This window comes from Haemorhous mexicanus, chromosome 33, assembly GCF_027477595.1.
Source record: "Haemorhous mexicanus isolate bHaeMex1 chromosome 33, bHaeMex1.pri, whole genome shotgun sequence".
Taxonomy (NCBI): domain Eukaryota; kingdom Metazoa; phylum Chordata; class Aves; order Passeriformes; family Fringillidae; genus Haemorhous; species Haemorhous mexicanus.
In genome coordinates this window covers 918461-941466 of record NC_082373.1, presented here as the reverse complement: position 1 = coordinate 941466, position 23006 = coordinate 918461, and the positions used below count along the sequence as shown (strand labels likewise).

At 62.5% G+C, this 23006-nt stretch overlaps 2 protein-coding genes across 2 annotated transcripts in view; one reads left to right on the top strand and one right to left on the bottom strand.

Annotated features, from left to right (window-relative positions):
- The window catches only part of ANKRD52 (ankyrin repeat domain 52), a 63139-nt gene extending 47531 nt beyond the window's left edge, over positions 1-15608 (bottom strand). The window contains exons 1-10 of the mRNA XM_059871803.1: positions 15482-15608; positions 13404-13487; positions 12324-12402; positions 10517-10587; positions 9107-9307; positions 8033-8120; positions 6920-7062; positions 4288-4500; positions 2682-2760; positions 1237-1351 (exon numbers count right to left, since the gene is read on the bottom strand). Coding sequence (XP_059727786.1) covers positions 1237-1351; positions 2682-2760; positions 4288-4500; positions 6920-7062; positions 8033-8120; positions 9107-9307; positions 10517-10587; positions 12324-12402; positions 13404-13487; positions 15482-15508 — 1100 coding nt within the window. The 5' untranslated portion in view covers positions 15509-15608. The remainder of the gene's footprint in view (positions 1-1236; positions 1352-2681; positions 2761-4287; positions 4501-6919; positions 7063-8032; positions 8121-9106; positions 9308-10516; positions 10588-12323; positions 12403-13403; positions 13488-15481) is intronic.
- A 1214-nt stretch (positions 15609-16822) lies between these two features.
- COQ10A (coenzyme Q10A) lies at positions 16823-22921 on the top strand. Its single transcript, XM_059871952.1, has 5 exons — positions 16823-16964; positions 19257-19397; positions 20587-20779; positions 21835-21936; positions 22027-22921. The coding sequence occupies exons 1-5, from the start codon at positions 16885-16887 to the stop codon at positions 22192-22194; spliced, it is 684 nt and encodes a 227-aa protein (XP_059727935.1). The 5' UTR covers positions 16823-16884; the 3' UTR covers positions 22195-22921.
- The last annotated feature ends 85 nt before the right edge of the window (positions 22922-23006 follow it).

Below are 23006 nucleotides of genomic sequence, written 5' to 3'. Positions count from 1 at the left end.
CAGAACATTCTGGAAACCCTTCCAGGACTCTCCCAGAACACACCAGAACCCTTCCAGGACCCAGGACCTTCCCAGAACCCTTCCATGACTCTCCCAGAACACCCATAGAACCCTTCCAGGACCCAGGACCTTCCCAGAACATTCTGGAAATCCTTCCAGGACTCTCCCAGAACATCCCAGAACCCTTCCAGGACCCAGGACCTTCCCAGAACCCTTCCATGACTCTCCCAGAACACCCATAGAACCCTTCCAGGACCCAGGACCTTCCCAGAACATTCTGGAAATCCTTCCAGGACTCTCCCAGAACATCCCAGAACCTTTCCAGGACCCAGGACCTTCCCAGAACATTCTGGAAATCCTTCCAGGACCCTCCCGGAACACCCCAGAACCCTTCCAGGACCCAGGACCTTCCCAGAACCCTTCCACGACTCTCCCAGAACACCCCAGAACCCTTTCAGAACCCAGAAGCAGGCCTCCAGAACATCCTGGAAACCCTTCCAGGACCCTCCCAGGACACTTTAGGAACCCTTCCAGGACCCAGCAGGACCCAGAACACCCCAGAACCTTTCCAGGACCCAGGACCTCCCAGAACATTCTGGAAACCCTTCCAGGACCCTCCCAGGACACCCTTAGAACCCTTCCAGGACCCAGAAGGAGGCCTCCAGAACATTCTGGAAACCCTTCCAGGACCTTCCCAGGACACCCTTAGAACCCTTCCAGGACCCAGAAGGAGGCCTCCAGAACATTCTGGAAACCCTTCCAGGACCTTCCCAGGACACTTTGGGAACCCTTCCAGGAGCTTAGAACATTCTGGAAACCCTTCCAGGACCCAGCAGGAACCCAGAACACCCCAGAACCCTTCCAGGACCCAGGACCTTCCCAGAACATTCTGGAAACCCTTCCAGGAACCAGCAGGAACCCAGAACACCCCAGAAACCCTTCCAGGACCTCCCAGAACACTTTGGGAACCCCTTGAGGACCCTTCCAAGACCCACCCAGAACATTCTGGAAACCCTTCCAGGACCCACCCAGAACATTCTGGAAACCCTTCCATGACTCTCCCAGAACCCTTTAGGAACCCTTCCAGGACCCAGCAGGACCCAGAACACCCCAGAACCCTCCCAGGACCCACCCAGAACATTCTGGAAACCCTTCCAGGACCCAGCAGGAGCCCAGAACACCCTGGAAACCCTCCCAGGGCCCCCGGAAGGTTCTGGAAGGGCGGCCCGGGCTCACCTGGCAGTGTCAGCACCATTGGTCATTAACGTACTAATTAGCAGCTCGTGGCCATAGCGAGCGGCCACGTGCAGGGGGGTGTTGCCGTACTTGTCGGCGCAGTCGATCTCGCTGCCTGCGGGGGAGAGGCTCTGCTCTGTTCCGGAACATTCCGGGAGCCGAAATCCCGGAATTCCGGCGGGAATTCCCACCCCGGGCTCCCAAATCCCCGAATTCCCACCCAAAATCCAAAATCCGGGCATTTCCAAACCAGGGACAGATCTGGGCTCCAAAATCTTGGAATTTCCCATCCAGGATCCAACAATCCCAGAATTGCCACCCCAGAGAAGGATCCAGGCTCCAAAATCTTGGAATTTCCCATCCAGGATCCAACAATCCCAGAATTGCCACCCCAGAGAAGGATCCAGGCTCCAAAATCTTGGAATTCCCATCCAAGATCCAACAATCCCAGAATTGCCACCCCAGAGAAGGATCCAGGCTCCAAAATCTTGGAATTTCCCATCCAAGATCCAACAATCCCAGAATTCCCACCCCAGAGAAGGATCCAGGCTCCAAAATCCTGGAATTCCCATCCCAGAGAAGATTTCGGGCTCTGAAATCCCAGAATTCCCACCCCAGATCCAACAATCCCAGAATTCCCACCCCAGGGACAGATCTGGGCTCCAAAATCCCGGAATTCCCACCCCAGGGATAGTTCCAGGCTCCAAAATCTTGGAATTTCCAAACCGAGCTCTGAAATCCTGGAATTCCCACCCCAGATCCAAAATCCGGGAATTCCAACCCCAGAGAAAGTTCCAGGCTCCAAAATCACAAAATTCCCACCCCAGGGACAGCCCAGATCCAAAATCCTGCAATTCCCAAACCAGGGATAGTTCCAGGCTCTGAAATCCCGGAATTCCCACCCCAGAGAAAGTTCCAGGCTCCAAAATCCCAGAATTCCCACCCCAGAGAAAGTTCCAGGCTCCAAAATCCCAGAATTCCCACCCCAGAGAAAGTTCCAGGCTCCAAAATCCCAGAATTCCCACCCCAGAGAAAGTTCCAGGCTCCAAAATCCCAGAATTCCCACCCCAGGGACAGATCCAGGGTCTGAAATCCCAGAATTCCCAAAGCCAGGGACAGATCCAGGCTCCAAAATCCTGGGATTCCCACCCCAAGAACAGATCCAGGCTCCAAAATCCTGAAATTTCCAAACCAGGGACGGCCCCAGATCCAAAATCTTGGAATTCTGGAGGATTTGACAGGAATATTGGGGAAAATATTGGAATATTGAAGGATCTGATGGGAATATTCCAATTTTCTGACAAGGATATCAGGAAAAATGCCCCAAGACCCGCCCTGGGGAGCTTGGGTGATGATTTGGGAAGGTCTGAACCTCTTCCCTGAGCCTCCAGAAGGTTCTGGAAGCTCCAGGAAAGTTTGGGATCAAGCAGGAAGGTGCCACCGACCGTTCTGGATGAGGATCTGCGAGCGCGTGAACCGTCCGTGGATCGCCGCCATGTGCAGGGGGCTCTTCCCTTCCTTGCTCTGCAGGGACCCCCAGGAGGGGCTCAGCCACACCCCAAAACCACCCCAAAAACCCAAAACCACCCCAAAAACCCAAAACCACCCCAAAAACCCAACAACGCCCACAGGAGGGGCTCAGCCAAACTCCAAAAACACCAAAAAACCCAAAACCCACCCCAAAAACCCAAAACCACCCCAAAAACCCAACAACGCCCACAGGAGGGGCTCAGCCACACCCAAAACCACCCCAAAACCAAAATCACCCCAAAAACCCAAATCCACCCCAAAACCCAACAACACCCACAGGTGGGGCTCAGCCACACCCCAAAAACACCAAAAAAACCCAAAACCACCCCAAAAACCCAACACCGCCCCCAGGAGGGCCTAAGCTACACCCCAAAAACACCAAAAAAACCCAAAACCACCCGAAAACCCAACAACGCCCCCAGGAGGGCCTAAGCTACACCCCAAAACCACCCAAAACCCAAAACCACCCCAAAAACCCAACAACGCCCCCAGGTGGGGTTCAGCCACACCCCAAAAACACCAAAAAACCCCAAAACCACTCCAAAAACACAACAACGCCCACAGGAGGGCCTCAGCTACACCCCAAAAACACCAAAAAAACCCAAATCCACCCCAAAAACCCAAAACCACCCCAAAACCCAACAACGCCCCCAGGAGGGGCTCAGCTACACCCCAAAAACACCAAAAAAACCCAAACCCACCCCAAAAACCCAACAACTCCCCCAGGAGGGGCTCAGCCACATCCCAAAAACACCCAAAAACCCAAAACCACCCGAAAACCCAAAAACGCCTCCAGGAGGGCCTCAGCCCCACCCCAAAAACACCAAATAAACCCAAAACCACCCAAAAAACCCCAAAACCTTCCCAAAACCACCCAACGCCATCAAGAGGGGCTCAGCCACACCCCAAAAACACCCAAAAACTCAAACCCACCCCAAAAACCCAACAACACCCACAGGTGGGGCTCAGCCACACCCCAACACCTTCCCCATTCCTCCAACCCCAAATCCCAAGAATCCCATACCTGTAACCATACCCCAACACCTTCCCTGACCCCAAACCCAAGGTTTCCCCACCTGTAACTGCACCCCAAGACCCCCTGACCCCAAACCCGATGTGCCCACCTGTAACCACACCCCAAGACGCCCTGACCCCAAACCCGAGGTGCCCCACCTGTATCCACACCCCAAGACCCCCTGACCCCAAAGCCGCGTTTTCCTCACCTGGAACCACACCCCACCACCCCCTTGACCCCAAACCCAAGGTTTCCCCACCTGTAACTGCACCCCAAGACCCCCGACCCCAAACCCGAGGTGCCCACCTGTATCCACACCCCATGACCCCCTGACCCCAAACCCCAAGGATCCCATACCTGTAACCACACCCCAAAACCCCCTAACCCCAAAGCTGAGGTTTCCTCACCTGGAACCACACCCCAAGACCCCCGTAACCCCAACCCCGAGGTTTCCCCACCTGTAACCCCACCCCACCACCCTGTAACCCCAAAGGTGAGGTGCCCACCTGGAAGTTGACGTCGGCGCCGTTGTTGACGAGGATCTCGAGGCACAGGGCGCCGTTGGTGGAGACGGCGGCGAAGTGCAGGGGGGTGAAGCCCTTCTCGTTGGGCTGGTTGACGTTGGCCCCCACGTTGACCAGCTCGTTGGCCACCGCGTCCTGGCCCATGTAGCAGGCGATGTGCAGCGCCGTGTTCCCGAAGGAGTTGGGCTCGTCGATCTGCGGGACACGCGGGGGCTCTGCGGGGGCTGGGGGCGCTGGGGGGTCTATGGGATCTGTGGGGGCTGGGGGGGCAATGGGATCTGTGGGGGCTGTGGGGTCAGTGGGGTCTGTGGGAGTTGGGCTCGTCGATCTGCGGGACACGCGGGGGCTCTGTGGGGGCTGGGGGCGCTGGGGGGTCTATGGGGGCTGGGGGGTCTGTGGGGTCAGTGGGATCTGTGGGGGCTGGGGGGGCTGTGGGGTCTGTGGGAGTTGGACTCGTCGATCTGTGGGACACGCGGGGGCTCTGCGGGGGCTGGGGGCGCTGGGGGATCTATGGGGCCGGGGGGATCTGTGGGGTCAATGGGATCTGTGGGGGCTGGGGGATCTATGGGGGCTGGGGGGTCTGTGGGGTCAATGGGATCTGTGGGGGCTGGGGGGTCTGTGGGGTCAATGGGATCTGTGGAGGCTGTGGAGTCTATGGGGTCTGTGGGGGCTTGGGGGTCAATGGGATCTCTGGGGGCTGGGGGGTCAATGGGATCTGTGGGGGCTGGGGGATCTGTGGGGTCAATGGGATCTGTGGGGTCAGCGGGGTCTGTGGGGGCTGTGGGGTCTATGGGGTCTGTGGGGGCTGGGGGGTCTGTGGGGTCAATAGGATCTGTGGGGGTTGGGGGGGTCTATGGGGTCTGTGGGGGCTGGGGTGTCAATGGGATCTATGGGGGCTGTGGAGTCTATGGGGTCTGTGGGGGCTGTGGGGTCAATGGGGTCTATGGGATCTGTGGGGGCTGTGGGATCTATAGGGGCTGGGGGGTCTGTGGGGTCTATAGGAGTTGGGCTCGTCGATCTGCGGGACACGCGGGGGCTCTGGGGTTTGTGGGGGCTGGGGGGGTCTGTGGGGTCAATGGGATCTGTGGGGGCTGTGGGGGCTGTGGGGTCAATGGGATCTGTGGAGGCTGTGGGGTCAGCGGGGTCTGTGGGGGCTATGGGGTCTGTGGGGGCTGGGAAGCCAATGAGATCTGTACAGGCTGGGAGGTCAATGGGGTCTGTGGGGGCTGTGGGGTCAGCGGGGTCTGTGGGGGCTGTGGGGTCTGTGGGGGCTGGGAGGTCAATGAGATCTGTAGGGGCTAGGAGGTCAATGGGGTCTGTGGGGGCTGTGGGGTCAATGGGGTCTGTGGGAGTTGGGCTCGTCGATCTGCGGGACACGTGGGGGCTCTGGGGTTTGTGGGGGCTCTGGGGTCTGTGGGGTCAATGGGATCTGTGGGGGCTGTGGGGTCTATGGGGTCTGTGGGGTCTATGGGGTCTGGGGGGTCTGTGGGAGTTGGGCTTGTCGATCTGCGGGACACACGGGGGCTCTGGGGTCTGTGGGGTCAATGGGATCTGTGGGGGCTGGGGGGTCTGGGGGGTCTGTGGGAGTTGGGCTCATTTATCTGCGGGACACGTGGTGGCTTTGGGGGCTCTGGGGTCAACAGGGGCTTTGGGGGCTGTAGGGGCTCTGGGGCGGCTGTAGTGTCCATAGGGTCTGTGGGATCTATGAGGTCTGTGGGATCCACTGGATCCGTGGGGTCCATGGGGTCTGTAGGGGCTGGGGGGCTGTGGAGTCTGTATGGTCTGTAGGGTCTGTGGGGTCCATGGGGGCTGTGGGGTCAACGGGGTCTTTGTGGTCTGTGGGATCAACAGGGTCAATGGGGTCTATGGGATCCACTGGGTCTGTGGTGTCCATGGGGTTTGTGGGGGCTGTGGGATCTACAGGGTCTGTGGAACCTCTGGGGTCTGTGGGGGCTGTGGTGTCCATGGGATCTGTGGGGGCTGTGGGATCTATAGGGTCTGTGGGGTCAGTAGGGTCCATGGGATCCATGGAGTCTGTGGGGCCTGTGGTGTCCATGGGGTCTGTGGGGTCTGTGAGATCCATTGGATCTGTGGGGTCCATGGGGTTTGTGGGGTCAATGGGGTCAATGGGGTCTGTGGGGTCTGTGAGATCCATTGGATCTGTGGGGTCCATGGGGTTTGTGGTGTCCATGGGGTCTGTGGGGTCAATGGGGTCTGTGGGGTCTGTGAGATCCATTGGATCTGTGGGGTCCACGGGGATCCAGGGGGTTCCAGATGGGGAAAGGTGGGTGAAGAGAACCCAAAGCTTCTGTCACCACCCAGGGCTCCTGTCACCACCCAGGGGGAAGGAATTTGGTTCCTTGATCTCAGCAACCAACAAAACCCAGAGGATTTGGGATTTGGGAGGGAAAAAGGCAGCTGAGAACCACCCAGGGCTCCTCTCACTGCTCAGGGTGACGGAATTTGGATCTGCAGAAGCGATGAAGTCCACAGGATTTGGGATTTGGGACTTTGAGACCCACTGAGGTTTCTGCCACCACTTGAAGCTCCTGCCACCACCTGTCCAGCTCCTGTCCCCACCTGTCCCAGCCCTGGGCAGGCGCTGGGGTCTCACCTCCACCCCCAGCCTGAGGAGGTGACGCACGACCTCGATCTGGCCGCTGGCGGCCGCCGTGTGCAGCAGCGTGTAACCCTTCCTGTCCTTGCACATGACATCGGCCCCGCGGGCCACCAGCAGCTTCAGCACCTCCAGGTGACCTGCGGGGACAGCCGTGACAGTGCTGGGACACCAGGGACACTGGGGAGACCAGGGACAACAGGGACACCAGGGAGATGGGGGACACCAGGGAGATGGGGGACACCAGGGAAATGGGGGACACTGAGGATATGGGGGACACTGGGGACATGGGGGACACTGGGGAGGTGGAGGACACTGGGGAGATGGGGACACCAGGGAGATGGAGGACACTGGGGAGGTGGGGGACACTGAAGACATGGGGGACACCAGGGAGGTGGGGACACTGGGGACATGGGGGACACCAGGGACATGGAGGACACCGGGGAGATGGGGACAACGGGGAGATGGGGGACACTGGGGACATGGGGACACTGGGGACATGGGGGACACTGGGGAGATGGGGGACACTGAAGACATGGGGGACACCAGGGAGATGGGGGACACTGAGGACGTAGGGGACACCAGGGAGATGGGGACACTGGGGAGGGGGGGGACACCAGGGAGATGGGGGACACTGGGGAGGTGGGGGACACTGGGGAGGTGGGGACACCAGGGAGATGGGGACACTGGGGAGGGGGGGGGACACCAGGGAGATGGGGGACACTGGGGACATGGGGGACACTGGGGAGGTGGGGACACTGGGGAGGTGGGGACACTGAGAGGGGAATCCTTGTGACATTGGGTGGAGAGGAGGAAAAGAAGAGATGGAGAGAAGGGGAGAGATGAAGAGGAGGAATGGGGAAGATGGATGAAAAAGGAAGATGGAAAGAAAAACAGGAGAGAGGGAGAGGAAGGAGGGAAGGGATGGGAGAGATGGAGAGGGGGAAATGTGGAGAGGAGGGAGAGATGGACAGGAGGAATGGGAGAGATGGATGAAAGAAACGTGAGAGATGGAGAAGGGATGGGAGAGAGGGAGAAGGGGAGTGGGAGAGAGGGAGAAGGGGAGTGGGAGAGCAGGACAGGGAGGTGAAAGCAGCAGGGAGCACCTACCCAGGAAGGCCGCCCAGTGCAGGGGCTGCCGGTCCTTCTTGTCACACGTGCTGGGGCTGGCACCTTTGTTGAGCAGCAAATTCACCATCTGTGGGGTGTGGGGACAGCGTGAGAGGGGCCACGCCGATGGCCCTGCCACCCCAGTGTCCCTGTCCATGCTCACCCCAATGTCCCTGCTGCCCACCTCTGCCCCTGGCCACGCCGATGGCCCTGCCACCCCAAAGTCCCTGTCCATGCCCACCCCAATGTCCCTGTCCCTGCCCACCCCAATGTCCCTGTCCCTGCCCACCTCTGCCCCTGGCCACCCCGATGGCCCTGCCACCCCAGTGTCCCCGTCCATGCTCACCCCAATGTCCCTGTCCCTGGCCATCTCTGCCCCTGGCCACCCCGATGGCCCTGCCACCCCAATGTCCCTGTCCCTGCCCACCTCAATGTCCCTGCTGCCCACCTCTGTCCCTGGCCACCCTGATGGCCCTGCCACCCCAATGTCCCTGTCCCTGCCCACCTCGATGTCCCTGGTCACTCTGACATCCAGGCCCACCCCAATGTCCCTGTCTGCACCCACCCCATTGTCCCTGCCCACCTTGGCATCCCTGCCCATCCCTGCCCCTGCCCACCCCAATGTCCCTGCCCACCCCAACGTCCCCACTGCCCACCCCTGTCCCGGCCCACCCTGATGTCCCTGCCCATTCCAATGTCCCTCCTGCCCGCCCCTGTCCCTGCCCATCCCAATGTCCCTCCTGCCCACCCCTGTCCCTGCCCATCCCAATGTCCCTCCTGCCCGCCCCTGTCCCTGCTCATCCCAATGTCCCTGCCCTGTCCCTCCCTGCCCTGATGTCCCTGCTGCCCATCCCAACATCCCTGTCCACCCTGATGTCCCTGCCCACCCCTGCCCCTGCCACCCCAATGTCCCTGCCTGTCCCTGTCCCTCTCCACCCCAACGTCCCTCCTGCCCACCCTGATGTCCCTGCCCGTCCCGATGTCCCTCCTGCCCACCCCTGCCCCTACCCACCCCTGCCCCTGCCGTGTCCCCTCCCGCCCCGATGTCCCCTCCCACCCCTGCCGTGTCCCCACCTCCAGGTGCCCGCTGTGCACGGCGTGGTGCAGCGCCGTGCGCCCGGTGCGGTCGGCCACGTTGACGGTGCTGAGCAGCGGCACCAGCGCCTCCACGCACTTGGTGGCCCGGTTGGCCGCGGCCACGTGCAGCGGCGTCTGCCAGTGCTTGTCGCGGGCGTTGACATCGGCCGAGTGCTTGAGGAGCAGCTGGAGGGCTTTCTGTGGGGCGGCAGGGCAGGGAAAGGCTCCAGACCCCAAATCCTGGGGATCCCAGAGGGGGCAGCCCCAGATCCCAGCGGGATTTCCCTCTGTGGGATTTCCCCCTGTGGGATTTCCCTGCTGTGGGATTTCCCCCTGTGGGATTTCCCTGCTGTGGGATTTCCCGCTGTGGGATTTCCTCCTGTGGGGTTTCCCTCTGTGGGATTTCCCTCTGAGGGATTCCCCCCTGTAGGGTTTCCCTCTGTGGGATTTCCCCATCGTTTGATTTCCCTGCTGTGGGATTTCCCACTGTGGGGTTTCCCTCTGTGGGATTCCCCCCTGTGGGATTTCTCCCTGTGGGATTCCACTCTGTGGGATTCCCCCCGCGGGATTTCCCTGTGGGATTTCTCCCTGTGAGATTTCCCTCTGTGGGATTTCCCCCTGAGGGATTTCCCCCTGAGGGATTTCCTTGTGGGATTCTCTCCTGTGGGATTTCCCTCTGTGGGATTTCCTTGGGGGATTCTCTCCTGTAGAATTTCCCTCTGTGGGATTTCCCTGTGGGATTTCTCCCTGGGGGATTTCCCTCTGTGGGATTTCCTCATGTGGTGTTGTCCTCCGTGGGATTTCCCTCTGTGGGATTTCCCTCTGTGGGATTCCCCCCTGTAGGATTTCCCTCCGTGGGATTTCCTTCTGTAGGATTTCCCTCTGTGGGATTTCCTTGTGGGATTTCTCCCTGTGGGATATCCCTCTGTGGGATTTCCCTCTGTGGGATTCTCCCCTGTAGGATTCCCTCCCGTAGGATTTCCCTCTGTGGGATTTCCTCCTGTAGCAATCAGCAGCTGGTGTGCCCAAACCCCCAAATCCCCAAAGAACCAGCAGGGTGCCCAAACCCCCAACTCCCAAACCCCCAAATTCCCAGAGAATCAGCAGCTGGGGTGCCCAAACCCCCAAACCCCCAGAGAATCAGCCGGGAAATCCCTGAGCAGAGGAAGGAAGGAGGATTTTTTTTTCCAAGGAGGATTTTTTTCCAAGAAGGATTTTTCTCCAAGGAGGATTTTTTTTTTTCCAAGAAGAATTTTTTTTTCCAAGGAGGATTTTTTTTTTCCAAGGAGGATTTTTTTCCAGCTCTCCCCAGACCTTTCTGCATTCCCCAAACCCCAGAGAAGAGGAAGAGGAGCAGAAAACCCCTTTTTTCCCCTTTCCCCCAGCAATCCCTCCCCTCACACCCACCTCGTGGCGCGAGGCCGCGGCGCGGTGCAGCGGCGTCAGCCACACCGTGTCCTTGGCGTTCACGTTAGCACCTGTGGGGACACACCCGGCACCTCAGCGGGGTCCCTGCACCCCAAAAACCCCCAAAGCTGCCTCTCCTTGCTGCCAGGAACCCCCACAAGAGGCAGGGAAAATCCCAAATTCCCAAATCCCCACGGGGTTCTGCAGCTGGAGAAGAACGTGCCGAATTTTTGTTTATTTTGTTGGGGAATTTTCTGGAATCTTCCAAAACCCAACAGGGGCTCCCCGAGCCCAAAGAGTAGCCCAAAAACTCAATGGGGACACCCTGAACCCCAAAAGCATCCCCAAAAACTCAATGGGGACACCCTGAACCCCAAAAGCATCCCCAAAACCCAATGGGGACACCCTGAACCCCAAAAGCATCCCAAAAACTCAATGGGGACACCCTGAACCCCAAAAGCATCCCCAAAAACTCAATGGGGACACCCTGAACCCCAAAAGCATCCCCAAAACCCAATGGGGACACCCTGAACCCCAAAAGCATCCCAAAAACTCAATGGGGACACCCTGAACCCCAAAAGCATCCCCAAAACCCAATGGGGACACCCTGAACCCCAAAAGCATCCCCAAAAACTCAATGGGGACACCCTGAACCCCAAAAGCATCCCCAAAACCCAATGGGGACACCCTGAACCCCAAAAGCATCCCCAAAACCCAATGGGGACACCCTGAACCCCAAAAGCATCCCCAAAACCCAATGGGGACACCCTGAACCCCAAAAGCATCCCCAAAACCCAATGGGGACACCCTGAACCCCAAAAGCATCCCCAAAAACTCAATGGGGACACCCTGAACCCCAAAAGCATCCCCAAAACCCAATGGGGACACCCTGAATCCCAAAAGCATCCCCGAAACCCAATGGGGACACCCTGAACCCCAAAAGCATCCCCAAAACATAACAGGGACACTCTGCACCCCAAAGGTACCCCCAAATCCCAACAGGGGCTCCCTGCACCCCAAAGGGATCCCCAGAATGGGATCTCTGGGATCAAGTGGCTGAGCATCCCCCACCTCCAGCACCCCACAAGATTTTAGGGGATTTTCCAGATCCCCACAAATTTTAGGGGAATTTAGGGGATTAAGAGACTGAGCATCCCCCTCCTCCTCCAGCATCCCACAGATTTTAGGGGATTTTCTCTGGCATCCACAGATTTTAGGGGATTTTCCAGAACCCCAAGACCCCACAGATTTTAGGGGATTTTCCAGATCCCCGCAGATTTTAGGGGATTCTTTTGGGTGATCAAGCAGCTGAGCATCCCTCACCTCCTCCAGCACCCCACAGATTTTAGGGGATTTTCTCTGGCATCCACAGATTTTAAGGGATTTTCCAGATCCCCACAGATTTTAGGGGATGTTTTTTGGGATCAAGCAGCTGAGCATCCCCCACCTGTAGCACCCCAGAGATTTAAGGGGATATTCCAGATCCCCACAGATTTTAAGGGATTTTCCAGATCCCCACAGATTTTAAGGGATATTCCAAATCCCCACAGATTTTAGGGGATTTTTTTTTTTGGGATCAAGCAGCTGAGCATCCCTCACCTCCTCCAGCACCCCACATCTCCCTCCTGGCTCTGTCCCCACCTTTCCCAAGGCGTGGAAACCTTTTAGGGTCACCACTCCCTAATCCTGCCCTGGCTGCCACCCCGTGAGCTGGGGGTGGTTTTGGGGGGGTCAGAGCCCGTCCTGCTGCACCCCCCAGGTTTTGGGGGGTGATTTTGGGGTGCTGGGGGTCCCCCCTGGCCCTCACCTGACAGGATGAGCAGCTCGAGGATTGCAACGTCTCCGATGTAGGCAGCAGCGTGGAGCGGGGTCCGGCGTTCCTGGTCCTGCAGGGGGAAACAGCCCTGAGCTGGGAGGGACTGGGAGAGACTGGGATGGGACTGGGAGGGACTGGGAGGGATTGGGATGGGACTGGGAGGGACTGGGAGGGATTGGGAGGGGGCTGGGAGAGACTGGAAGAGGCTGGGAGGGACTGGGAGAGGCTGGGAAAGGATGGGAGAGACTGGGAAAGGATGGGAGAGACTGGGAGAGGGCTGGGAGAGACTGGGATGGGGCTGAGAGGGATTGGAAGGGATTGGGAGAAACTGGGAGAGACTGGGAGGGACTGGGAGGGGGCTGGGAGGGACTGGGAGAGGCTGGGAAAGGATGGGAGAGACTGGGAGAGGGCTGGGAGAGACTGGGATGGGGCTGAGAGGGATTGGAAGGGATTGGGAGAAACTGGGAGGGACTGGGATGGGGCTGGGATGGGGCTGGGAGGGACTGGGAGGGACTGGGATGGGGCTGGGAGAGACTGGGAGGGATTGGGAGGGGGCTGGGAGGGACTGGGAGAGGCTGGGAAAGGATGGGAGAGACTGGGAGAGGGCTGGGAGAGACTGGGATGGGGCTGAGAGGGATTGGGAGGGATTGGGAGAAACTGGGAGGGACTGGGATGGGACTGGGAGAGACTGGGAGGGATTGGGATGGGGCTGGGAGAGATTGGGAGGGATTGGGATGGGGCTGGGAGGGATTGGGAGAGGCTGGGAGGGGAATGGGAGGGGACTGGGAGAGACTGGGAGGGACTGGGATGGGGCTGGGAAGGATTGGGAGGGAGTGGGAGAGGGGTGGGATAGACTGGGAGAGACTGGGAGAGGGTGGGAAAGGATGGGAGAGACTGGGATGGGGATGGGATTGATGGGAGAGACTGGGATTGATGGGCTTGATGGGATGGATGGGACTTGTGGGGTTGATGGGATTTTGGGATGGGATGGGAGGGGTCTGGGGAGCCCCGAGCGAGGGCCAGGAAGGCTCTGGGCAGCGGCAGCAGCAGCAGCAGCAGCAGGGCCCTCACCAGCACATTGATGTTCTCCTTCTGATTGAGCAGCGACCGAACCTCCTCCACATCCCGGTTAAAGATGGCTTGGACCAGAGGGGGCTGCAGGGACAGGAGAGGTGACAGGGACACAGCTGGAACGGGGGGTGACAGTGCTGGGGACACAGGGAGGGGTGACAGGACAGTGACAGGGACACAGCTGGAATGGGGAGTGACACTGACAGGGACACAGGGAGAGGTGACAATGACAGGAAACACAGCTGGAATGGGGGGGTGACACTGATGGGGACACAGCTGGAATGAGGGGTGACAGTGATGGGGACACAGGGAGGGGTGACAATGACAGGGGACACAATGAGGGGTGACACTGACAGGGACACAGGGAGAGGTGACAATGACAGGAAACACAGCTGGAACGGGGGGTGACACTGATGGGGACACAGCTGGAATGAGGGGTGACAGTGATGGGGACACAGCTGGAATGAGGGGTGACAGTGATGGCACACAATGAGGGGTGACAGTGACAGGGAACACAGCTGGAACAGGGGGTGACAGTGACAGGAGACACAGGGAGTGGTGACAGTGACAGGGGACACAGCTGGAATGGGTGTGACAGTCACGGGGGACACAGCTGGAACGGGGTTCTGCCATTCCCGGGGTTCTCCCGTTCCCGGAGTTCTGCCATTCCAGGGCTGGGGGATCCCATTCCTGGGGCTCTCCCATTCCTGGAGTTCTCCTGCTCCTGACCCAGGTGTCTCAGCCCCAGGGATCTCCTGCTCACGATCCCAGTGTCCCATTCCCAGGATTCTCCCATTCCAGGGCCAGGGGATCCCATTCCCGGGGCTCTCCCATTCCCGGGGTTCTGCCATTCCCAGGGCTCTCCTGATCCAGGGGTTCCAATCCCGGGGTTCTGCCATCCACAGGATTCTCTCATTCCTGGAATCCAGGTGTCCCATTCCTGGGATTCTCTCGTTCCCGGGCCGGGGGATCCCATTCCCGAGGTTCTGCCATTCCCGGGGCTCTCCTGTTCCTGATCCAGGTGTCCCAACCCCAGAGATCTCCCGTTCCCAGTCCAGGTTTCCCATTCCCGGGGTTCTGCATTCCCAGGGATCCCCTCTTCCCAATCCTGGGGTCCCATTCCCAGGCCGGGGGGTCCCAGAACCGGGATCCCCCCTTGATGCCTCGTGGTCCCCGGGCCAGGGGGTCCCATTCTGGGGCTCTCGTGGGGCAGGATCCCCCTGTGATCTGACCATTCTCGGGTCAGGGGTCCCATTCCCGGGGCTCTCCCGTTCCCGGGCCGGGGGTCCCGTTCCCGGGGCTCTCCCATTCCCGGGGCTCTCCCGTTCCCGGGCCGGGCTCCCATTCCCGGGATTCTGCCATTCCCGGACAGGGGTCCCATTCCCGCGGGTCTCCCGTTCCCGGGCCGGGAGTCCCGTTCCCAGGGCTCTCCCGTTCTCGGGCCGGGATATCCCATCCCGGGGGCTCCGCCATTCCCGGTTCCGGGGGTTCCACTCCCGGGGCTCTCCCGGGGCAGGATCCTCCTTTGCTGCTTCACATCCCCGGGCCAGAGAGCCCCGCGGTTCTCCCGTTCCCGGCCGGGGGGTCCCTCCCGAGGCTCCCATCCCCGGCGCTCTCCCGTTCCCGATCCAGCGCTCCCATCCCCGGCGCTCTCCCGTTCCCGATCCAGCGCTCCCATCCCCGGCGCTCTCCCGTTCCCGATCCAGCGCTCCCATCCCCGGCGCTCTCCCGTTCCCGATCCAGCGCTCCCATCCCCGGCGCTCTCCCGTTCCCGATCCAGCGCTCCCATCCCCGGCGCTCTCCCGTTCCCGGCCCGGCCCGCGCTGGGCCCGGCGGGCACGGGCGGAGCGGCTGCAAACGGCGACCCCGGCCCGTGCCGGGGCTGCGGCGGGCCCGGGAGCGGCGGGGAGGGCTCGGCGGAGCGGGGCCCGCGGCCTGGGGCGGCGCCGGGCCGGGCCCGGTGGCGGAGCCGCGCTAGGCCGCACATCCCCGGGCTGCCGTAGCGGCGCGGCCCGGCCGAGGCGCGGCGGCGGCGGCGGGCGGGAGCAGCCAGGGGAAGGACGGGGCGGCGGCCGTACCTGGTCCGTGATGCTGAGAACCCCCATGTCGGGGCCGCCCTCAGCGCCCAGCTCCCGGCATCGGGTCCGGCCGCGGCGGCTCCGCTCGGGCGGCTGCGGGGCGGGGATGGAGCGCCGGGGATGCGCCGCCCACCGGCCCCGAGCGGCGGCGGCGGCGGCGGCGGCGGGGGCGGCCTCGGGGCAGCGGCAGCGGCCGGGGGGACGCGGGAGGAGCGGCCCGGGGGTCTCCGGGAAGCGGCTGGCCCGGCCCGGGGGTCGCTGCTCCAGGGTGTGCCCGGTGGGAATCGCATCCATGAGGGGTTGCCGGTAACCCCGGGTGTCCCGGGGGTCGCTGCTCTGACCCTCTCTGGGGTGTCCCCGGTGGGAATGGCATCCACGAGGGGTTATCGGTAACTCCGGGGGTCCCGGGGATAGCTGCTCTGGGGTGTCCCTAGTGGGAATGACATCCAAAAGGGATGTCGGTAATCCCGGGGGTCGCTGCTCTGACCCACTCCGGGATGTCCTCGGTGGGAATGACACCCACGAGTGGCTGTCGGTAACCCCGGGGTCCCGGGACAGAGGCTCTCCCAGCCCGAAGAGTGCTGGCATGGTGGAAGGGGGTCCCGGGGGTCCCCGTGTGCCACCTCCATCCCCTCCGTGGGGTCTGCCCGGTGGGAACCCCATCCCCCGGTGGTCCCGGGGGTCCCTGAGCAGCAGCTCCTCCATCCCAAAGGGTCCTGGGGATCTCATTTCCCACCTCCATCCCCCCCGTGGGGTCTCTCCAGTGGGAATCCCACCCCCAGAAGCTGCTCCTGGTTCTGGGGGGGGTCCCTGACCAGCAGCTCCTCCATCCCAAAGGGCTCTGGAATGGTGGTAGAGGGTCCCGGGGGGGTCCCACGTGCCACCCCCATCCCTCTCTGGGCTGAACTGGGATGTGCTGGGAGACACTGGGATGTGTTGGGCTGCACTGGGCCACACAGCTCCCGCAGGTTCTGCGTTCCCGGTCTCTCGGCTCCTCTGCCCGGTTCAGAGCGGGGCCGTTACTGGGACACTGCACCGGGGGGTCCCCGTCCTTCTCCGGACCCACCGACCGGGGGCACATGTGGGAGGCGGGGCCAGGCGCCCCCTGGGGAAAATCCCACCCTCGGCAGCCCCGGGAAGGGCACTCCCCGTTGGTCCCGGTTGGATCCCGGCCCCGGTGCAGCCGCAACCCCGTCCCGCACTACATTTCCCATCGTGCCTCGCGCACCCTCCGACTACAACTCCCGTCATCCCTCGCTAGGGAGGTGTCGCCTCGCCCCGCCCCGTGACGTACCCGGCGCTATGGCGACGCGGTGACGTCACGGGGTGAGAGGTCAGGGCGGCGGCGGCGCCGCGTCCCGGCCCGGTCCCGGTTCCGGCCCGGCCCCGGTCCCGGCCCGGTCATGGCGGCCCGGCGGCTCCGCGGCGCCCTCCAGCTCGGGGCGCGGCAGCGGCTGCGGGCCGCGGCGGCCCCGCCCGGCAGGTGAGCGGCGGCGGCGGCTCCCGGGCGGGCGGGGCCCGGAGGTCACCCCGGCCCCGGGGGCACCGGGGCGGGCCGGGAGCGGCGATCGTGCTGCGGGCGCTCCTCCGGGCCTGCCCGCGCTCCCGATCCCTGCAGGGTGGGGTGGTCCGGGGGCACCTTGGCGGAACCGGAGAGGTACCGGCGGGGCCGGCCCGGGCGTACCGGCGGGGCCCAGTCCCGGTTCCACCGGCCGCTGGGCGGGGAACACGGGCTGGGAGGGGCTGACCTTGGCGCGAACCCCGCGTGGGGACACCGGCAGCCAGCCGGTGCCACCGGTACCGGGGGAACCGAGCCCCCGTGGGTCGGGCGCCGGTGTCACCGGGCGAGGCGACAGTCCCGAGGCCACCGGGATGTGTCCCCACGGCGGTGACCTCTGCTCGAGGACAGTGGGGACACGAACGGGACCGACCCCCCGGTGGCTGCGGTGGGAACAATTTCCAAATTCCGGTGGGAAGGGCGGGATCTCCCCCGGGAGCGACACCGGGGGTGGCACCGGGCACTTGTCCCCGCCGGGATTAGGTGTCCCCAGGTCGGGTTTCCCGGCCTTCCTCCTCCTCCTCCCCCCGCCAGCCGCAGCGCTGCCATCGGCCCCGGGACCGGCCCGGCCGCGGGCACCGGCAGCAGCCCCGGGAGCCCGGGAGGGGCCCGGGAGGGACCCAGGGCTGTCGGGAAGGGACCTGGGGAGGTCTGAAGGTGTTTGGAGAGGTCAGGAAGGGACCTGGGCACATCTGGAAAGAGCCTGAACTGCTCAGGAAGGGACCTGGGATGTTCTGAAGGGGTTTGGAGAGATCTGGAAGGGACCTGGGCAAGTTTGGAAAGAGCCTGAGCTGGTCAGGAAGGGACCCGGGGTGATCTGGAAGGGACCTGGATTGGTCTGAAGGGGTTTGGGATGGTCAGAAAGGGACCCAAGGCTTCCTGGAAGGGGCTTGGGATGGTCTGAAGGGGCTTGGGAAGGTTTGGAAGGGATCTGAAAGTTCAGGAACGGACCTGGGCCCATCTGGAGAGAGCCTGAGCTGGTCAGGAAGGGGCCTGGGGTGGTCTGGAAGGAGCTTGGGATGGTGTGAAGGGGTTTGGGATGGTCTGGAAGGGACCTGAGGTGGTCTGAAGGAGTTTGAGAAGGTCAGAAAGGGAGCCAAGGCTGGCTGGAAGGGGTTTGGGATGGTCTGAAGGGGTTGGAGGGGTCAGGAAGGGACCTGGGCACATCTGGAGAGAGCCTGAGCTGCTCAGGAAGGAGCTCGGGATGGTCTGAAGGGGTTTGGGATGGTCAGAAAGGGACCCAAGGCTGGCTGGAAGGGACTTGGGATGGTCTGAAGGGGTTTGGGAAGTTCAGGAAGGGACCTGGGCCAGCCCAGAAAGGATCAGGGGAGGACTGGAAGGATCTGAGCTGATTGAGGAGGGACCCAGGCCAGGTGGGAATGGGCTTGGGATGGTCTGGAGGGCTTTGGGATGCCCTGGAAGGGACCTGGGAAGCCCTGGAGGCATTTGGGAAACCCTAGAAAGGATTTGGAAAGCCCTGGAGGGATTTGGGAAGCCCTGGAGGGGCCTGTGAGGCACTGGAAGGAACCTGGGAAGCTCTGGAGGGATTTGGGAAGCTCGGGAAGGGCCCTTGTCCACCAGGAAGGGCCCCAAAGCCCCGAGGTGCTCCCGGGGCTGCCGGTGACACCCGGTGCCACTGCTGACACCCAGTGAGTGACACCCGGTGCCGCTGGTGACAGCCTGTGCTGCTGGTGACACCCGGTGCTGCTGGTGACAACCAGTGACAGCCAGTGCTGCTGGTCCTGGCTGGTGCCACCCAGTGATGCCAGTGACAGCTGGTGACACCCAGTGACTATCGGTGACCACTGGTGACAGCCAGTGCTGCCAGTGACAGCCGGTGACAGCTGGTGCTGCCAGTGACACCCGGTGCTGTTGGTGACACCCGGTGACCGCTGGTGCTGCCGGTACCGGCCAGTGACACCTGGCGCCACCCGGTGCTGCCAGTGACACCCGGTGACCGCCAGTGCTATCCAGTGACACTTGGTGCCACCCAGTGCTGCTGGTGACACCCAGTGACACCTGGTGACCGCCAGTGCTGCCCGTGACATCCAGTGACACCTGGTGCCACCCAGTGCTGCCGGTGACACCCAGTGACACCCGGTGACCGCCAGTGCTGCCCGTGACATCCAGTGACCGCTGGTGCCACCCGGTGCTGCCGGTACCGGCCGGTGCCAGCGGGTGCTGCCGGTGCCAGCCGGTGTCCCCGTGTCCCCGCAGGCACACGGCCCCGTGCGGGCTCCGTCTCTTGCGGCTGGGCCGGCCGGGCCCCCTGGCCTGGGAGCCCCGAGCGCCGCCCAGCCGGGGCTTCCTCAGCCTCAGCAACAAACGCAAGGAGTACTCGGAGAGACGGATCATCGGGTGGGTGCGGCTGGCAGCACGGCCTGAGGGCCTGACCCAGCTCCAAACCCAGCCCTGAGCCTGAGCCCAGCTCCAAACCCAGCCCTGAGCCTGAGCCCAGCTCCAAACCCAGCCCTGAGCCTGAGCCCAGCTCCAAACCCAGCCCTGAGCCTGAGCCCAGCTCCAAACCCAGCCCTGACCCTGAGCCCAGCTCCAAACCCAGCCCTGAGCCTGACCCAGCTCCAAACCCAGCCCTGAGCCTGACCCAGCTCCAAACCCAGCCCTGAGCCTGAGCCCAGCCCTGAGCCCAGCTCCAAACCCAGCCCTGAGCCTGAGCCCAGCTCCAAACCCAGCCCTGAGCCTGAGCCCAGCTCCAACTCTGCCCTGAGCCTGAGCCCAGCTCCAAACCCAGCCCTGAGCCTGAGCCCAGCTCCAACTCTGCCCTCAGCCTCGACCTCAGCCCCACCCCTGACCCCAGTCCCAACCCCAGTCTCAACCCCAGCCACAATCCTGACCCGAATCCCAGCCCAAACTCAGACCCAAGGCCCAGCCCTGACCCAACCCCAATCCCAGACCCAGTCCTGACCCCAATCCCAGCTCCAGCCCTGATCCCAACCCCAATTGTGGCTTCGGCCCTGACCCCAGTCCCGGCCCCGACCTCAGCTCCAATCCCAACCCTGGCCACAACCCCGACCCCAGCCTGAACTCAGACCCCAGCCCCAGCCCTGACCCAACTCCAGCCCCAACCCCAACTCTGACCCCAACCCCAATCCCAGCCCCGACCCTGACCCCAGTCATGGCCTCAGCCCCAACCCAGCTCTGACCCCAGCCCCAACCCAGCCCCAATCCCAAACCCCGCTCTGACCCCAGCCCCAATCCCAGCTCCAGTCCCAACCTAGCCCCAGTCCCAACCCAGCTCTGACCCCAGCCCCAATCCCAGCCCCAACCCAGCTCTGACCCCAGCCCCAATCCCAGCCCCAACCCAGCTCTGACCCCAGCCCCAATCCCAGCCCCAGCCCCAACCCAGCTCTGACCCCAGCCCCAATCCCAGCCCCAATCCCAAACCCAGCTCTGACCCCAGCCCCAATCCCAGCCCCAATCCCAAACCCCGCTCTGACCCCAGCCCCAATCCCAGCCCCAGCCCCAACCCAGCTCTGACCCCAGCCCCAATCCCAGCCCCAGTCCCAACCCAGCCCCCTCCCTGTCCCAGGTACTCCATGCAGGAGATGTACGACGTGGTGGCCAACGTGGAGGACTACAAGAACTTCGTGCCCTGGTGCAAGAAGTCCGTGGTGGTGTCGCGGCGCCAGGGCCACGTCAAGGCGCAGCTGGAGGTGGGGTTCCCGCCCGTGCTGGAGCGCTACACCTCCATCGTCACCCTGGTGCGGCCTCACCTGGTCAAGGTGAGCTGGGGAGGGGCTGGGGCAGCAGGAGGAGGCTCTGGAGAAGCCCTGAGGGAGATGGGAAGGGGCTCAGCCTGGAGGGAAGGAGGAACAGGAGGGGAATTTTCACCCCACAGCTCCCTGATGGGAGAGCAGGGTCAGGATCTGCTCCAGGGAACAGCAGGAGGAGAAAGAACAGCCCCAAATTCCTCCAGGAGAGGTTCAGGTTGGACATCAGGAGGAATAAAAGGTGGTCAGGCTTTGGAAGTGCATGGAGAACAGGAGGCTCAAGGGGGAATTTCCACGCCAAAACTCCCTGATGGGAGAGCAGGGTCAGGATCTGCTCCAGGGAACAGCAGGAGGAGAAGGAAAAGCCCCAAATTCCTCCAGAAGTTCAGGATGGACATCAGGAGGAATTTCCTCCTGGGAAAGCTGGCCGGGCTTTGGGAATCTCCAGGGAGGTTTGGAGTGCCCATCCCTGAGGTGTCCAGGGCCTTGGTGGGGATCAGTCCCAGCTTGGACTTGGAGATCTTCCCCAACCTCAAAACTCCCCCACCCTCACCTGGGCTGCTCCAGCTCCGTCCCCAGGAGGGACCCAAGCCAGGAGGGCTCATCCCACCCCATCCCAGCCAGGAATCCTGGCTGGGGGGAGGAAAAGCCCAACCCCACCCAGCTCCACTCCTGGGGAACAGCAGGAGGAGAAGGAACAGCCCCAAATTCCTGCAGAGGAGAGTCAGGAACAGCCCCAAATTCCTCCAGGAGAGGCTCAGGATGGACATCAGGAGGAATAAAAGGTGGTCAGGCTTTGGAAGTGCCTGGAGAACAGGAGGCTCAAGGGGGAATTTTCACCCCACATCTCAGGATCTGTTCCCAGGGAAGAACAGGAGAAGGGAAACAGCCTCAGGTTGTTCCAGGGGAGTTCAGGTTGGAATTTCCCCACGGAAAGGCTCCCAGGCATTGGAAGTGTCCAGGGAAGTTTGGAGGTGTCCAGGATGTGCCACTGGGGGATCCAGGAGGGTTTTCCATGCTCGAGGATGATCCCGGTGCCCCCCTGAGCCCCCCTTTTCCCTCCCCAGGCCGTCTGCACCGACGGGCGCCTCTTCAACCACCTGGAGACCAACTGGCGCTTCAGCCCCGGCATCCCCGGCTACCCCCGCACCAGCACCGTGGATTTCTCGGTACGACCCCGCCCCGGATCCCCCCGGGGGCAGGCGGGGCTCACCCGCCCGGCCTCACCTCCTCCTCCTCCTCTTCCTCCTCCTGCCCAGATCTCCTTCGAGTTCCGCTCCCTGCTGCACTCCCAGCTGGCCACCGTGTTCTTCGACGAGGTGGTCAAGCAGATGGTGGCCGCCTTCGAGCGCCGAGCGGCCAAGAACTTCGGGCCCGAGACCCGCATCCCGCGGGAGCTGATGTTCCACGAGGTGCACCAGACGTGAGGGCGGCCGGGCCGGGCACTCCCGGCCTGTGCCGGGCCCGCCCCGAGCCCAACCCCCCAAAAATATTTATTCAACAAGTGCGTTTCCTCCGCTGCTGTTGCCTCAACGCCCCCCGGGGCTGCCGTGAGCCCCCCCTAACCCAGGAGCTGGTTTTGCAGCTGATTTGGGGTTTTAAGTTTTGGTTTAGTTCTTTTTTTTTTTTTTTAACCCTTTTTTTGGTTCTTTTTCAACTCCTCAGCCAGGCTGGAGGGCCCCGGTGGGGGCAGCTCCGGTGCCTGGGGCCCCGCCGTGCTCCGGGAGGAACGGGGAGGGGTTTTTTGGGGTGGGGGGGAAGCTACTGGGACCCCTCCCCAATTCCTCCCCAAGCTCTTTCAGGAACAAAAGGGAAGGAGCCGGCGCAGGGAGGAGCCCCCCCGAGCCGTCGCACACTTTGCACAAGCCACACGCACAGGGTGGGGAGGGGGCGGCTCCCGCTGCCCCTCCCCCCGCCACCCCCCACCCCCAGCACCCTCCGCAGGGACCCCCACGGTCCCGACCCCACCCCCAGCGACCCCACCCCTGTATGGGGGGGGGATGGGAAGGTCTCGGCTCCTCCCCCACCCACCCCACCTTGGCCACGAAGCCCCCCCGGGGGGGTGAGTGAGGGGCTCCCCGAGCCCACCCTGGCCACGCTGCCCGAGGAGGGAAGGGCCTGGCCGGGCCAATAAAGAGAATTTTCCAAGGGTCAGCAGCCTCCTGGTCCTCATTCAGCCATGGCAGGGGGGGTTTGGGGGTGGGGGGGCTGCATGTTGGGACCCCCGGGTGGGGTGGGG